Raw genomic sequence first — 18,091 nt, 5'->3', positions numbered from 1 at the left:
ACCCTGGGAGCTCTGGTTGGTTGGTATTGTTGCTCTCCTCATGGTGGCCAGTTCCATCTTAAGGAGTTACTTTAGTATTTGAAGGTCTGATGATGAAGTAGGTAAAGGAGACGACAGTTTGGTTCTTCCTGCTTTCCTGAGATACTGCAGTTGAGAAGCAGGAGGAGAGGAGAGCCTCACTGACTTCTCACAGTGTAACAGTGCCAGTGTAGGTTACTATTCTCTGCTCAGATATCTGGGCATGTTGCCAACACCCAAAAAGGAATGACTTCTCTCTTGGCAGGGCATTAATGACCTTCCTGCAGACACAGGCTGTCTTAAGAATGTGCTGTTTAGTTGAAAGGCTTGAATTTAAGTTTCCTCTCTGTTATTCCTCAGAATAGCATTCTCTTTTTACTTTCTATTTACACGTATTCCTGCAATATAAAAGACACAAGGTATCATTCAGATCCCTCTAGGTGTTCTTAGCTGACTCCGCTATGGACAATGGCAGAGTTCCTTTTAAAAAGGTTTTGAATTGGCTTAAAAAAAAAAAAAAGACAGCTTTTGTTCTTTCTTTATGAGGCAGGGTCTCCCTATGCAGCTCTGGTTGGCCTGAAACTTGGTATGTAGTCCAGGCTTGTTTCATACAATCATAGAGCTGTCTGTCAATGCATCCCAAGAGCTGGGATTTAAGATATGTACCACCACACTGACTGGAACTGACACTTCTTTTCTAAAGCAGCAATTTGCTCACATCCTTTTCCCAGCAGACAAGATGGTTCTGAATCATGTGAGACTGCAACATCACAGAACTCTTCTACCTGGAACAGCTCATATCTTCTGGCCCAGATGTGACTCTAGGGGTAGACCAGTTCTGTCTAGTGCATAACAAACTCAACACTCTAACCAGAGGCCCTGGATCTCCCTGACCTTGGGAAACCTTGCCAGGCTGTTTTAAGATTAGATGAAACAATTCCTAAATGCCCTTTCAACTTCAGAATTTCAACACTCTGAATGACAAGGAACAAAGCTATCAGATGTCACATGCTGACTTTGTGATTTACCTCCTAATGGGGATTATGAAGTGACTTGTCAAACACATAACACAATCCTGGTAAAAGGGAGGGATAAGAGACCCTGGGTGCAAACCTTGTGACCTTGAGAAACTCGTTTCCTGGGTCTCAGCAAACCAAATTTTAGTATTTGAAGTGGGCTTTTGGATAAGATGATTTAAAAAAGGTTTTCATATAGATCTAGTCTGAAGTTCTTGGGTAACTAGTACCGTTTTATAACTAAAATTATTAAGGCAGAAACTGCTTAAGCCATAATTTAAACAACTACTTATGTGCCAAAATAACTAGGCAATGATGACTGGAAATTAGTAGTTATCCCCTTAGGGTCTCTTATAGAGGTTGAGGAAGTTTTTGTCCTTGTTTGAAAACATGTCTTTTGGGTTCTGTGAAATTTCCAATTCATCCAAAAATTTCCAATTCATCTCACACTCTCTATCTTGAGATTAAAGGAGAACAAGTATTTTTAAAATGTAAATTCTAAAATACGTAGCAATTTCCAGTCTGGTGGCAAATGTCACCTTCACACAGCACACAGATTAGTCCTACGTCAGAGCTCTTTTACTACCCCCCCCTCCCCGCCCCATGCTGGGGACAAGATAGATCTAGAGCTTCAACAAGATGGTTGCCTTACATCTGCAAGAAGGTCTTTGGAACTGATGACAGGGTAGGAAAGAATATCCGGACTGTTTGACTAGCGATGCTAATGAGTCCTGGCATTACAAACGGAGACCAAGAATAGGTTTTCAGTAACATTTGTTTTCTTTTAAATTAAATATGGTGGAAATATGTCTCCTGAAAACTGGGATCATAACCTGGGACACTACCTCAACATCAGAGGCCTAGTCTTTCCAAGAGCTTAAGAGGCAAAATAGAGTTAGGATTCAATTCTTACCCTCCCATCAAATCTCATCCCCCGCATCAAATCCTTTAAGGTTCTTCGTAGAAAATTTTGACCCTTAGTCATGCGCAAGGATTGAGACCCGCCCCTCCAAGGACAATGAGTTCTCTAGAGTCCTTTTAAGAATCTCCAATGGAAGCGAACCCCTTTCCAATTTTTGGATTACTGCGACAGCCGCGAGGATGTGTCGCGTTTTCGCAAACCGCGCGAAGGACAGCGCCTGGCATTATTGCTTTTCTAAAGCGCATCAAGAGCAGGAGGAGGCCGAGAGGCCGGAGCTGCTGCAGGTTTCGGGAGCCCACACTCACCATAATTGCAAACTGCAAGGTTGATCTCTGCACCTGCAAAGGCCTTCTCAAGCAGTCAGGTCACCTCTACAGCGGAACAGATTCTGAGAAAGAGCGTGGGGCTGGCCAGCAAAGGTTCGGCTGGAGCCCCGGCCCTTTCTGGGAGGTGTAGTTCTTCCGGTGATCTCTGGCACCCATCTCCGTGCATTCCTAACAGTGCTAAACTACAATACCCCAAAGCCCTTTCTTCCTACGCGCCTCGAGAACTGCAAAGTAGTACCCGGGGCTGAACCTCTGTGATTGGAGCGCGGTTGTGAGCAGAGGGTTGGTGCTTTGGATGAGGCTCCTGCCTGATGGCGCTCAGCTATTGGCGGGAGAGGAGGCGTTAACTCGAGGGAGGAGAAACGACCCCTGAGCGACAGCACCCGCCGCTCCACCGAGAATCTATCCTACCCCAAGACTAAACAAGGGAGGCTTAAGAAACCTTCCGTTGCATAAAGCCCGCTCGACCCGGAAACAAAACCGTTTAAAAACTCACTCAGAGGCGGGAGGAATTGACGCGTGCGGAAGAACGGGCAGCTTCACCGTTGCTAGGCGACAAGGCAGGCTCACCTGAGCGCTCTCGGGACCAAGATCGAGTGGGACTGCGTCCCCACGTCAGAGGCTGGTGAGCTCGGCCACGAGTGTTTTTCTTTTCACGTCGGGGCCAGAACAGGGCGCGGCACCGTTGCACGTATCCTGAATCCGTAGTCGGCGAGTGTGGGCGACCTCCCGAGTCCCCTGTTAGTGTCAGGAGCCATGTGAATGCCACAGTTTTCAGGAGGGAAGAGTGTCTTGCAGTTTGAATCAGTGCAACTTTTCCAAAGTAAAGTCAGAAAGATTTGTTTGTGGAGTGAGAACCCTTTCCTTGCATTAGCTCGTGGTACACGAATCTAACTTTCTTTGCCTACTGTAAGCATTGACACTGTTTGCTCATTCTCTTTTTGGAAACTGGATGAACTTTAAAACTTGATAAAGTTTTGCCAAACCCGTTATTTCCAGGGGAGGTTGGGAGACACTGATTGTTTGAGGCGGAATGTTAGCGGCTAAAACAACTCAAGAGACTTTGATTTAAAATGAAAGTTGTTAAGGGAAATTCTGTATTCTCTGTTTGTTGTGCGCATATTCATTCGAAAAGATGTGGTGCTTTGGAACAGACCAATGAATATGCCCTTGGTCTAACTTCAGAATTATCTGTCACTAGTAAATGGATGGTGAATGGCTTCAGTTTTGTTTTTGGAAGATTTAGTATTTGGAAAAGAAATATGATGCCTTAGAGTCAATCTTAGTTAGGGCTTCTATTTCTGAGATGAAACACCATGACCAAAAGCAGGTTAGGGAGAAAGGATTTATTTGGCCTACACTTCACATTTTGGCTCATCATTCGAGGAACTCAGTATAGGGAGGGACCTGGAGGGCATGAGCTGTTGCAGAGACCATATTCCTCAAGGCTTGCTAAGTCTTTTTTCTATAGAACTCAGGACTATTAGCCCAGAGATGGCACCACCCATAATGTGCTGGGACCCCCCCCCATCATTCTGAAATTTAAAAAAATGACATATGGGCTTGTGTACAGCCTGATCTTATGGTGGAAGCATTTTTTCAATTGAGGATTTCTCCTAACTTATGATTGTAGCTTGCTTGTGTCAGGTTGACATAAAACTAGTCACTACTGGGCCCAATAGCATTTAGGTTTCAATTTAGGTTTGTACCTTCCTTGAATGGCTCCTCAAATCCCTTTATTCATTTGATGCCTTTCTTTTGTTCTTGAGCACTGATCTTTTACGTTGGAATACTTCCTGTGTCTCTGTCCACACTTATTTCTAAATGTTACCTCTGTGTCAGAGACTCTCAAATTCCAGGGAATGTCTCTGTACTTTGTTTCTTCTTGGTTTTCTAATAGGCATTAGTTCTGTTACTTTATAGTACTTCCTACTGAAGATGCATGTGTGAAAACATCACACTGTAGCTAGAGATAGCAGGACTTGCCCCTAGTTTCACTTGTTGGCTGAGGGAGATATTACAGGATTTCCAAGTGAAGAGAGAAGGGCTGGAGCTGATTTAATGGTGACTATTTTAATAAGTCTTTTAATAAATGTTTTAATAAGTCTGCCACGGGACCTTAGGATAACAGTTTTAGTTACTGCCTTTTAGGAAACACTGTAGCATGAAACAAGATTTTGTAATTCCTAATGGTAACATGGTGATCTGTGAGTAACTATCTGTGAGTAACTAACATATGCTCTGTCTTGGAAGCAGTGGTGAGGACACAGACCCATATGTATACTGCAGTGGTAGGCTGGTTAGTTTTCATCACAAACTAGAGTCACTTGGAAGGAGAGAATTTCCTGAGTGCTGGGATTAAAGGCATGTGCCACTACTATTGCTGACTGTCTTAGGGTTATTATCGCAGTAACTTGGGGAGGAAAGGGTCTTTTTGGCTTATATGAAGGAATCAAGACAGGAGATCAAATATGAAAGGTCGCTGAACAAACCAGTAAGCAGCATTTTCCTATGATCTTTGCTTCAGTTTCTGCCTTGGGTTCCATTAGTGATAGACTGAGATGTGGAAGTGTTGAAGTAAACCATTTTCTCCTCCAAGTTAGTGTTTTATCACAGCATTTGGTAGAAGAAAGTCATCACCCAGAGCAGAAGCTTATCCTCAGAGATAGCTCATCTTCAGCCAGCCATTTCTTCTACTATTGGGTTTCCTATGATATTTGTGACTTCTGAAGTGCTGACTGACCAGGAATGGGCCTTGCAAAGCCAAGAAGCCCAATTTTTGCCTCAACGATTGTCTTCTATCCTGAAAGAAGCCAGTCATGATGTGTTTATTTATAAGACTGTTCAGGTTTGGATTGTACCAGTAATGCAGGTTGGAAAAAGGAGCCTACTAAGGTGTCTGTATATTTTAATATGTCCTTAGCTTTCTTATCCTGCCTTAGTCCAGGCTTCTTACTAGCCAACATCCAGTTCTTCTCACAGTTCCTCACTTTGGATTCTTTCTTGGCTTAAGTCCATTTCTTCTTTTTCATCTCACGTGTATGTGGTGTGTGTGTATGCATGTTTTCATATGTGTGAGTGCATGTGTGTCTGGAGATACTCTCATGCGTGTGTATGAAGTGTGTGTGAGTAGAGGCCCAAGATTGACTTTAGGAGTCTTGAAGTGGAAACTTGTGGTGTCTTTGGAAAGTCAGTTGTGTCAGATGGTGTTTTGCTGGGGGAAACACATGAAAGAGTGTCTTCCTGAAGCAGACACAGGTGAAAGGATGTTTTGCTAAAGCAAGCATGATGAAGGATTCTTTGTTAATGATACACATGTATTGGTTAGCTTTACACTGTGTAGCAGAGGTCCATTTGTAGTGACTCCATAGAGAGAAATGCACCAAACCCTCCCCTCTAGTGGTGGTCTGGCGGCTTCTTGCAAGCTTTCACTGACTCCGATGATTAGCAGAGTGATGTCAGCTGTTACAGACTCATGTGTTTTGCTAAGACAGACTCACGTGCTGAGGCATGACAGGTGGTGAGGCAAGACCCATGGAGGACACGTGATGTTTGGAAGGAGTATAAATAGGACTCAATGGACAATGATGAGGTTTGCATAGCTAGCTTTGCAATGCTTCTTGGTCTTGTGTCTTTGCTGATCTTTGCTTTGATTGGCAGAGAAATTTTCCTGGCATCCCTGCTGGTCCTGGTCACTTCCACTGATTCGGCAGAAGCCTGGCTGTCTCTGCTAGGCTGTGTAACCCCTGCTGATTCATGTTTGTTCTCCTGACACTACTGAACTGGACTGCTGGTGTATTTGTGAAGTATTTGTGAGTGGACGGAGATGGAATTGGAAATAAACAAAAGAAAACTCAGATTTGGAAAAGGATTTATTACCTTTAGATAGTCAGATAATTCAGTAAATTACAGACAGTATTACAGTATTGTAAGGTGCCTAATATTTGCCTTAAATCTTATTGTTTCTTTCTCATTTGGAGTTCCTTTGATTAATATGGTCTAGAAATGTTGGGAAAACATTGCAATAATACTTCAGTGCTGTCTTAAGCAATTTGAACCTTTCATTTGCAGTAATTCCTTTCCTTTGCCCACTAGCCCTGCTTCTTGTCTTTTGTTTTGTTTTTAGAAACACGAGGAGTTGGGTATGGGTTGATTTACAGATACTGGATACCTTAACAGTGGCTACACTCCTGGAGAAAATGTCTCCCCTTCCACTACCAACCATCACTGCATCTAGATCAGGGAGAGTCAGGCTCATTTCACCGAAGATCTGTACTGGCCTACTCTTTTGCAGGTCCTGTCAATCATAGCTCATGTGAGTTCAGCATGGGGCAGCCTTGTGATGCCTGAAAGTCAACATCCCCTACCCATCCTTTAGCCGTTACATTCTTTCCATTCTTACTTCTGAGCCTTGATGGGAGGTCAATCATTTCCCTTTGTGGTTGGTCATTAAACACATTATTTTCCATACCATGACAAGTTGTGAGTCTCTAGTTACCACTGACCACTGCAAAAAGAAGTTTCTCTGTCAAAGTAGATAGCCATGAGCATAAACATACTTATTTTGAAGGCAGGTTGATGGGGACATGATGTCTTTTGTAAACTGGATTAAGGACTATATTAGCACTGATTATATTGCCTTATTAGGTAATATAATATGTTGGAATGGAGGAATTTTAGTCTACTGGGGTAAATTGGCACATTTGCTATTATAGTTGGTCTAAGTGGAGTAAATCATGTTTGCTGTTATACTAGGTTTGAGGCTATTTGTGTGCTGTTCCTTCTTGGAAAACAGTCTTTTGGAGTAGCACAGCCTGTTTTCCCAGTTTCATTGTGAATTTTCATGCAAAGGTGGTTTCTGGATACTAAGTAAACATTCTCTTTTGTTAGGCAACCAACAATATACATTAAGCCATTGTGTTAGCTTTGGAGATGTAGTTAACTCTTTATCCCTGTAGAAATATGAAAGGTTTCACAAATCTGTGTGGCATCTTTGTGCAAGAGATGTGCTGACCTCTGTATAGTTTCCATGTTAGGGCATGAGCAGCTGAAGTGCATACTTTATATATATATATATATATTTGTCCAGATCGGCATTTTTGAATGTTTAATTCTAATTGCTGAAAATATTTGGAATACTATTGTACAATCTCTAGTAGGAATACTAAAGAAGCACTAATTTTGAGATCTTTGATAGACGATGTTGACTCTTCCTACTCTAGGCATTCTGAGGCTTACAAGATCTTCTTATATAGTATAAAATTGTTTCTCTTCATATTGATTTTTATTTGTAGCATATGTGAAATTGGCATACATTTTAATGTTTTTTTTTAATGCAAGATAAAACTTTTAAGCCTTTACTTTGTTCTGTTTTCTTGTTGTTTGAGACAAGATCTAAAACTAGTCTAGGATGGATTAGAATTCACTATATAGTTCAGGATGGACTTGAACTCACAGCAATCCTCTTCCCATAGCCTCTTGAGTGCTAGGGTTACAGGTGTCAGACACTCAGCTGGAACTGGTAAGCTTTTATATAATTATTTTATTGCAATCTGATTTCCTCTTACTGCAAGTAGCTGAGTGATAGTTAGGACAGTAATGGTAAGAAACCTTTGCCGTTGGCCTCATTAGCTGCATTTTTTACAAATCTGTTTTTTGGTACAACAGCCATGTAATTAATAATAGCTTTGTTAGGTAGTATATAGAATATGAGAAAAAAAGAATCATTAAAAGAAAGGTTAACATTTGTGAGATAAATCAGAAACCGATTATTATAAATATTTTTAAGTGAGTGTATAGGACTAAATACTGACTTATCTAAACGAAAAGACATATCTGTTTTTAAATATAAGAATAACGTGGTTAATCTTGGGGATTCTTTGGTCTAGATAACATGAAGAACATTTTTAAAAGTAGGAAGTCTTTCTAAAATGAATGTGTAGCATTTAAAAAACAATGATCACATTCCCTTCAGTATGTCTCAAGCATAGTTAAACCTCAAATTAAGCTTAGTAAAGGCAACCTCCCACAAAACCCAACTTATAATTGAACTTAAAATTGAACCAGGTTGAGAACTACTTTATTTCTATTTCATATACACACAGTTTAAATACATCCCATAGCAGCATGTCCTGATGCACACACCTACACTCTTACGTTTGCATGTCCTACTTGTGTAGACTGTGCTATCTTCTGTGTCCTTTCAGCTTTACTGTAACTGCATGAGTTTTGACTAGTATTTTCAGATGTGGTCAAGTACAAGATATTTTAATAGTATTAAATTTTAGTCGTTTGATCTTCATGAAATCAAGTTTCTGTGAGTGGACGAAAGGAAGAACTGAGGAGAGTTAGTAACTAGGGCGTTCACATTTTCTTTTATTGCACTGTGCATGTGCATGCACACAGACATATGCATTTGTGCAGGTGTGTCACAGAATGCACATGGGGGTCAGAGGACAATTTGTGGGAGTTAGTTTTACCTTCTTCCACCATGGAGGTCTCAGGGATTCAACTTAAGCTGTCAGTCTTTGGGGCAAGTGCTTTTTACCCACCTTTAAAAAAAATTTAGGTGAAACAGGAGAAAACAACAGGATTCTTTTTGATAACTACATTTTTCTGGGCATATTAGCCAGCTAATCTTGGGATTTTTTTTTATTTAATTGGAAGAAGTGAAAATTAATTAGTTTTTATTCTATTTAGCCATGTGACCCTGAACATGTTTCTTGGTCTCTGTAAGCCTTAGTTTGCAATTGGTATGATAACACAGGATGATATAAAGTCTGGATAGATGGAGCAATTGTCCTTCCATAGATACCCATTTAAATCAAGTGATGTAGATGATACTTACAAGCACAACTCTGAAAATAATTCATATATTCAGAACAAATACATAAGACTGGCTTTTATCTCAGTATTCATGAGACTGAAGGAGGTGAATGCCAGCCAGGGCTACATAGTGATACCCTGTCTCAACTAAAAAAAAAAAAAAAAAAAAAAATATATATATATATATATATATATATATATGGATTACAGAATATACATTCATATGGATAAATATTAAAAATTAATGAAAATTGCATTATGTATGTTCCTATTCCTATAAAAATAATTGTATAAATGCTGTGGTTTGGACATAGTTTGTACTGTTGCAGACTGGTGTGTTAGAGACTGGTTGCCAGTATAAGCAAGGTGCTGCTGACTCCTTTAAGAGGTGGAGCCTGTGGAAGGTACTTATACTGTAAGGCCATTGCCTTCAGAAGAGATTAATGCTCATCTTTCAGGAAAGAGGCCTCTCAGACTGGATTAGTTACTGTAATATTGTTGAGTTGTACATCAAGACCATACCAGTGTGTTTAGCTTCTATTGCATGTGTTCACCCAAAGAAACAATCTTAAATGCTAGCATCTTGGATGCCCTAAAAGATCACAATCCTTAGATTCTAAAATCTCAGAGTATAATTCTGAAAAAAGTTACTCTAAGACTTACATTTTTAGGAGAATTGTTTGAGATACATAAGAATACAACAAAACCCTTCATAGGCCACATTTTACTATTGGAGCCCACGTATTTTCACAAGCATAAACTCCCAGGTATCCTAAAATCAGTCAAGTGGATATGACACTGGTAAGCAGAGAAGTTACATTCATAAATAGGTCAAAAGCTAAAGTGTATAAATACACATCACTGTGGTGGGTAATGGTACCCAGACTAATAATGCAGTCATCTGAAATGAAGGCATTTGATAAAATCATTGAGAAAAACCATAACAGGGGCTATTGAGATGGTTCAGCAGGTAAAGACACTTTCTGTATGGGCCTCATGACCTGAGTTTGATCCTGTGTATCACTCTGGAAGGAGAGAACTGACTCTGAAAGGTTATCCTCTGACTCCCATGTATGTGTTGATACATTGTGCACACAGAGCTCTCTTCTCTCTCACTTAAAAAACCTCGGAACTGGGCAGTGGTGGCGCACGCCTTTAATCCCAGCACTTGGGAGGCAGAGGCAGGAGGATTTCTGAGTTCGAGGCCAGCCTGGTCTACAGAGTGAGTTCCAGGACAGCCAAGGCTATACAGAGAAACCCTGTCTTGAAAAGCGGAAAAAAAAAATATCTCGGAACATATCACCGTTGCGCCTACAGCCACTAAAGACCCAATACCTTGACAAATGTCATCCTTATAATGCAGACACATGAAGGAGATGTTGCTTCACTAATCTGGGATGTCTCAGAATACATACACACACATGAGTCTCAAAGTCTTTCATGGAACCAAATTTGTAAAACCTGTGTTGGATGTTGTCTTAGTTAAGATTTCGTTGCTGTGAAGAGACATCATGACCACAGCAACTCTTATAAAGGGCAACATTTAAATGGGGCTGCTTTCCAGTTTCAGAGGTCCAGTCTGTTGTCATGGTGGGAAGCATGGCAGCATAAGGTTCTGGGGATGACAGAGCTGAGAGTTCTAGTACTGATCTGGAGGCAGCAAGGAGAGACTGTGTTCTAAACTGGACATAGTGTGAGCATCTGAAAACTCAAAGTCTGCCCCCACTGTGACATATGTCCTCCTCCAACAAGGCTCTGCCCACTCCAGCAAGGCCACACCTCCTGATAGTGCTACCGCCTATTACCAAGCATCCTAACACATAAGTCTATGGGAACCATTCCTATCCAGACCACCACAGATGAATTAGAACTCTTATAAAAAGCTTTTCCAACCATTTTGTATCTACACTGTTAGAATTTACACAAAGATTAATTACATTGCATAGCAGATGGTAGAATATAATACTGGCACAGTAGTAGTGTGCTATATAGTATAGTTTCAAAAAGTGATTCCAACTCATTTATAAAGCGAATTTATTGGCCAGCCACTTAGGGGTCAAGCATTATTATTAAGGATAAAATATAGAAAGAACAGAGAGTTCATTATTTTTCATGGAAATTGCAATCTAGAGGAAAGTGAAGAGAGGTAAGCTTAGTCATTAAAGACAAATATAAATCATTATAATCTGTAAACATCATGAGGAATTTTAGACTGTAACATGATATTATAAAAGGTCTGCACATTACAATGTTGGTAAACTGCTTTTATGAATTAATAGCTCTCAGATTTTCTTCAGTTATTTTTATTTTAATAACTTGATCTCAGTGTGGGAAAGAGGTACAAAACTAGTTATTTAAGCCCCTTCTGCCATTTTAGGGATGTTTGAACTGACTTTTATTAACAATGGAAACATTGTTCAGATAAATTGCTGTGGTGTTAGTCTTAACCTTTAAATATACAACCCCAAGTATAGCCCTCCACCACAGTAGAAATTGTGGGTTTCATGATTTCCATGATTTCAATAATTTGGAGTTTAATTTGTTCAGATTGTGATTTAGGGAGCTTAGACTTTACAGATTTTGACCCTTTGGTATTTCAACAGTTGAGACTTTGACATTTGAATTGTCTTTTGGAATTATGATCTGAACTGCTTCTACACATGCCATGTGGCTGTTATTGTTAGGGTATATCATAAAGATCTCACCAGACATGGTCACCTAGTCTTGAACTTCTGGCCTCAAAAGCTATGCGCTCAACAAAACCTTAAAAAGTGCCTAATCTCAGGTATTTTGTTTTAGCAACATAGTAGACTAAGATGTAGCAGTTAGTCTTCTTCCAGATTTTGTATACATTTTGTAAACTAATAAGGAAGACCAGAAGAGGAAAAAGTTACTATGAGTAACTTTAGGATCTTTAAAATACTGTTCATCTGTTTCTTTAAGGTGCACTGCATATGATAATATTTTAAAAAACATGTATGTACTTTTAAAGATTTATTTTACTCTGAATTATGTATATCTATGTGTATCTTATGTGTGAGTGTACGATTTTTCCCCCTGGGCCTCATTGTCCTATGCTGTCAGAAACTTAGCTGAATCCCTAAGGGGAGCCCCCAGGAATTCATAGCTTGTTCTCTCACTGTCTACTCCAGAGATAACTAACTTGTCCTCCCAGCCTTGGGGTTCTGTCTTCTAGCTCAGATTGCTGGGCTGCTCCTGCTTTCCGTCTGTGTTCTGAAGCCTTCCTTGTGCAATACAGTTGTATGGTTATGGCCTCTTTATTTCTTCCTTTTTGATGAACAGAAATACTCTCTTTTTATATGTTCAGCTTTCTCCTTTATCTTGAAAGTATATAGAATTTACTGAAATTTAGTCATAAGCACTTTTCAGGGCCCTCTTAAGCAGATTTACTAATAGTTAACAAATCCTGTCACATTCACTTTTACACACACAGCTTGTTACCACATGCCATACATTTTTGAATGAAACTTACAGATATCACACCTTGTGCATACTTACTGTGTATTTTCTAATAACAAGGAATCTTTCATATAATTTTCAGATAGTTATAACATTCAGGAAATTCTGTTTTACTTGCTATGACAAAATATCTGACAAGAAACAGCTTGAGGGAGGGAGAACTGGTTTTGGCTACAGTCTGGAGGCTGTGGTAGCAGAAAAGACCTAGTGGAGAGGCAGAGGACAGCTGGTCACATGACAGCCTCAGGAGGTAGAGAGCGATAGATGCTGGTGCCATCTTGCTTTCTTCTGTTAATTCATGGAATGGTACCCTTAGTGTCTCAACCCAATCTAGGAGATCTCAGTGTTTGTTTGCTACGTGATCTTAGGTTCTGTCAGGTTGACAGTCAGTATTAACCATCATATACGCCCTTCATGTTCACATTTTGACAGTTTTTTTCAATAATGTACTCTAACATTTTCTCTGGAAGTAGGATCATTCATTGAATTTAGATATAAGTTCTCTTTAATTGCCTGTAATTTATAACAGCCCTTTTGTTTTTCAAGACAGGAACACTGACATTTAGGCTAGTTTAATAGGATGTCCTTTAATTAATTTTTGAAAATAGATTATTTTCTCATACAATATATCCTGATTATAGTTTTCTCTCCCTTTACTCCTCCTACTTCTTCCTCACTTGCCCTCCCCTCTGGATCCACTTCTTCTCTATCTCTCATTAAAAAAGAGCAGGATTTTAAGAGACAACAACCAAACATCACAAAACACAATATAATGTGTAGCAAAACTTTCATATCAAAGTTGCATATGGCAATCCAGGAGGAGGAAAACAACCCCAATAGCAGGTATTAGAATCGGGGATCTAATCGTTCTTGTAGTCAGGAGCCCCATAAAAATGTTCAGCTAGTAGCTTTGATATCTACAGAGGACCTGACGCAGACTCATGCAGGCCTTGTGTTTGCTGCTTCATCCTCTGTGAGCTGTATGCACTTTGCTTAGTTGATTTAGAAGGCTGTGTTCTTCTGGTGTCCTCCATCCCCTCTGACTCTTAACGCCTTTTTGCTGCTGGAGGAAGCCTCTCTATTGATGATTAGATATGGCACTTATCTATGAGTACAGCAGAATATCATTAGGAGTTATTTTATTGAAGCCTTTCCCCCGTTTTCACCGCCCCCCCCCCCCCCCGTAGTGTTTGGTTTTACCCTAGGACTCTGAGCTATCTAGTGTCTAGTTTTGCCTACCCAACCAGTGTCAGGCATGAGTTTCTTCTCCTGGAATGGGCCTTAGGTCAAATTTGACATTGGTTCACGCTTTTCTTTTGGTAGCCAACAGAGCACTTTCAGACATCAAAGAGATGAGAATGGAGGGTGAGGACTCCTTGTAGTCACCAGCTTGACCTCTCCATGTTCAATGAGTTGTGTGGATGTGGTCCTCAACAGTGGGGTTCTGCTGTCAGTTGCAGAGAGCAACTCTTTGTCTTAGCATCAGATTGGGTTATTTTGGGGGATTTCCATGGGTCTCCTTTGGTCAACAACTCAATTACTGTCTTGCCACTGGAAGCCCTACCTGGTGACAAGCAATGGCTTGTTCAGACTCCATGTCCATCATTACTAGGAGTCCTCATTAGGATCACCTGCATAGATTCCAGGAAGTTTCCACTGCACTAGGTTTCTACACCACTCCCAGATACCCCCCAGTTCCAGCTGTCTCTCCCATACTCTCTTCCTCCACCCCCTCACCTGACTCTCCCATCTCGTCCCCACCTTCCCCCAGTCTGTTTGTAAAAATCTATTTAACCCTTCCAGGGAGATGCATGTGACCCCTGTAGAAATCTCCTCTCCTCTTTACCTAACCTCTCTTGATCTACAAATTGTAGCTTGGTTATCATTTACTTAACTGCTAATATCCACTTATAATTACATATGTACCATATTTATCTTTCAGGGTTTGAGTTATCTTACTCAAAGTGATTTTTTTTTACTTCCATGCATTTGCCTACAAATTCATGATGCCATTTTTTGGTTGTGAGCCTAGCCTTTAACGGCTGAGCCATCTCTCCAGCCCCATGATGCCATTTAAAAAAACAACTGAATATTATTCTGTTGTGTAAATGTACTGCCTTTTGTTTACCCATTCTTCTGTTAAAGGACATCTAGGATGTTTCCAGTTTCTGGCTATTATGAATAAAGCCACAATGAACATGCTTGAGCAAGTGTCCTTTGTGTGTATGACCAAGAGTAGTATAGCTGGATCTTGAGGTAGGTAATTCCCAGCTTTCCGAGGTCTTGTTGTATTGATTTCCATAGTGGCTATATAAGTTTGCCCTTTTACTGACAATGAAGGAGTGTTTCCCTTACTCCACATCTTTGTCAGATATGTTATTCATCTCAGCCATTCTGGCAGGTGTTCTTTTTTAAAAATATATTTATTTATTTATTTATTTATTTATTTACTTTATGTATGTGAGTATACTATCTTCATGGATACCAGAAGAAGGCATCTGATTCCATTAGAGATGATTGTGAGCCACCATGTGGTTGGGAGGAATTGAACTCAGGATCTCTGGAAGAGCAGTCAATGCTTTTAACCACTGAGCCATCTCTCCAGCTCCTTGACATGTGTTCTTAAAGTAGTTTTGATTTGTATTTTCCTGATGGCTATGGATATTGAACATTTCTTGAAGTATTTCTCAACCATTTGAATTTCCTCTATTGAGAATTCTGTGTTTAGATCTGTATCCCATTTTAAAAATTGGATTATTTGTTTTATTTATATCTAGATTTTTGAGTTCTTTATATATTTTAGGTTTTAGTCTTCCTAAAAGTTTTTCCTATTCTGCAGGCTGCTGCTATGTCTTATTGACAGTGTCCTTTGCATTATAGAAGCTTTTCAGTTGTAGTAGGATTTATTTTATGTGCCTGACCCTTTAAAGAACCCTTCAGTGTCAGTTGCCTCTTGGAATTCTGGGAACAGGAGAGGATATCAAAAGCCAGCAGAGGCTGGGAGAAGAGGAGGTTTCAGGAGACAGAAGTCAGAGAACAATGTGAGACAGTTGGTAATGTTTGAGCCAGGAGAAGCTGAACTGTGCTGGAGAAGATGTTGTAGAGCTAGGAGAAGAACCTACAGAGAACACACAAAGTAGTGAATATAAAGAAAAAAATAAATCGATTAAAAGTTACCGTTGGCTCCCAATGTGGTGGGCTGTTAATGTGGTGGGCTGGCTGAAGAAAAAGACATTAAAAGGCATAAAGGATTAATGTCTGAGTCTTCAATTCAATTTCATTGATCATGTCTGCTTTTATGCCAATACTATGATTATTATTACTACTACTGCTCTGTAATACAACCTGAAATCAGGGATGGTAATACCTTAAGCAGTTCTTTTATTGTTCAGGATTGTTTTAGCTATCTGGGTTTTTTGATTTTCAAAATGAAATTGAGAATTGTCTATTAAAGGTATGTAAATAATTGTCTTGGAATTTTAATGGAGATTGCATTGAATCTGTAGGTTTCTTTTGGTAGAATGGCCGTTTTTTACTATGTTAATACTACCGATTCATGAGCATGGTAGATCTTTCTGTCTTCAATTTACTTCTTCAAAGATTTGAAGTTTTTAGCATACAGTTCTAACACTTACTTTCATTGTAAGTTTTTGTTTGTTTGTTTGTTTTAGATTTATTTATTTTATATATGTGAGTACACAGTTGCTGTGATCAGACACACCAGAAGAGGGCATCAGATCCCATTACAGATGGTTGTGAGCTACCATGTGGGTGCTGGGAATTGAACTCAGGACCTCTGGAAGAGCAATCAGTGCTCTTAACTACTGAGCCATTTCTCCAGCCCTACTTGGTTAGAGTTACCCCAAGATATTATGTTATTTGAGGCTATTGTGAAAGGTGTTGTTTCCTTGATTTCTATCTCAGTCCATTTGTCATTTGTATATAGGAGGGCTACTGATAATTTTGAGTCATTATTACATACAGCCACTTCACTGAAAGTGTTTAATCAGATGTAGGAAGTTCTTGATGGCATTTTTAGGGTCACTTATGTATACTATCATATTATCTGCAAATAACCTGACTTCTTCCTTTCCACTGGTATTCCCTTGATCACCTTCATTTGTCTTATTGCTCTAGCCAAGACTTCAAGTACTATTTGATTAGATGTGGAGTGGACAGCCTGTTGTTCCTGATTTCAATGGAATTGCTTTAAATTTCTTTCTATTTAATTGATGTTGGCTATAAGCTTGCTTAAGTTGCCTTTATTATATTTAGGTATGTCCCTTATATATCCAATCTCTATAGGATTTTTATCCTTGGTAGTGTTGGATTTTATCAAAGGGCTTTTCTGCATCTAGTGAGATGATCATTATTTTTTCCTTTCACTTTGTTTTTATGGTAAATTACATTTACTGCAATTTTGCAGGCCTGTAGTTTAGCAGGAGGTACCTGCTGGGTGGGAGACTGGGATGCAGCAACAAGTGGAGGGAGGGAGGTTAGGAGGGAGGGGATGGTCTAGGGGAGTCCCAGGAGATGTGGGCATGGGGAAGGGAGGATGCAGCTGGTCTCTGTTGCAACACTAGGGAAGAGACTGAGGGGTTTGATCTGAAGGAACACACACACACACACACACACACACACACACACACACACACACCACACACACACAGACACACACAGAGTGAGAGAAAGAGACAGAGTGACAGAGAGCTAAGTTGGGTGCCCACAACATACCACCTTCATGAAGGATGGCTTTGGTGGTGGGGGAGCCCTGAATATCTATCGTGGCAAGGCTTTATAGTAAGCAGCAAGCAGGTGGTAAGTGTACAGGCATCTAATTGGAGGGCTACTGTGGTATTTAACATAATTGGCTGGTGCTGGGAGTCATATCATAAACTTAATTTATGCTCCCCTCTGCATTGGCTTGTAACCTGGGGGTTTAGGTATTTTAGGGGAATAACCTGGAGACACTGGTCTTGTTGAGGCTGTAATCTGGAGATGTTGGTCTTGTTGGGGATTAGCCTAGAGACTGGAGCAAGGCTCAGGTTTTGTTGGGGGGCAACTTGGAAACTAATGCTATGTACCAGCCTGTTAGTTTACCTGAGATATTCAGAGCTCAAGAACTCTCCCCTGGGACCATGGGCCCTGGGCTTACCAGTTCTCTGAAGTTTAGGCTAGTGAGCATGGATCTCCATGTGATAGCAGGGGGAGATACAAACCTGCAAGTTTCTAAATCTGACTCATGACACCATATGATGTGATTATAAAAAAAATAAAGAGAAGGGGGATATGTTCTATGAAGGTGTAGTCAGGTATGGGGGAAGGGGGTGTCTCAGCGGGCCCATGCTGAGGTATCCCTTCCCCTTGAGGGACCAGCCACACAATGGTATAGAACAGTTTATTCAGGGCATAGGGAGGGGAGTTAAGAGGGTAATAGAGGTGGAGAAAGGCAGAGAGAGAGAGAGAGAGAGAGAGAGAGAGAGAGAGAGAGAGAGAGAGAGAGA

The 18,091-nt window shown here is 40.3% G+C and overlaps 2 protein-coding genes and 1 non-coding gene across 4 annotated transcripts in view; 1 reads left to right on the top strand and 2 right to left on the bottom strand.

Annotated features, from left to right (window-relative positions):
• The window catches only part of Mdh1 (malate dehydrogenase 1), a 16,537-nt gene extending 14,178 nt beyond the window's left edge, over positions 1–2,359 (bottom strand). The window contains exon 1 of the mRNA XM_028778576.1: positions 2,262–2,359. Coding sequence (XP_028634409.1) covers positions 2,262–2,264 — 3 coding nt within the window. The 5' untranslated portion in view covers positions 2,265–2,359. The remainder of the gene's footprint in view (positions 1–2,261) is intronic.
• A 370-nt stretch (positions 2,360–2,729) lies between these two features.
• Wdpcp (WD repeat containing planar cell polarity effector) overlaps positions 2,730–18,091 on the top strand; it is a 292,940-nt gene continuing 277,578 nt past the window's right edge. For both annotated transcript variants that reach the window (XM_028778483.1, XM_028778475.1), the window contains exon 1: positions 2,730–2,907. The gene's annotated coding sequence lies outside the window, so the exon portion shown is untranslated. The remainder of the gene's footprint in view (positions 2,908–18,091) is intronic.
• On the bottom strand, positions 7,239–7,340 carry LOC114631050. Its single transcript, XR_003712897.1, has one exon. It is a non-coding gene; the product is annotated as a U6 spliceosomal RNA (small nuclear RNA).

This window comes from Grammomys surdaster, unplaced genomic scaffold, assembly GCF_004785775.1.
Source record: "Grammomys surdaster isolate TR1022 unplaced genomic scaffold, NIH_TR_1.0 67, whole genome shotgun sequence".
NCBI lineage: Eukaryota > Metazoa > Chordata > Mammalia > Rodentia > Muridae > Grammomys > Grammomys surdaster.
The sequence above is the reverse complement of the archived record's forward strand: the minus strand, read 5'-3'. Positions and strand labels throughout refer to the sequence as shown.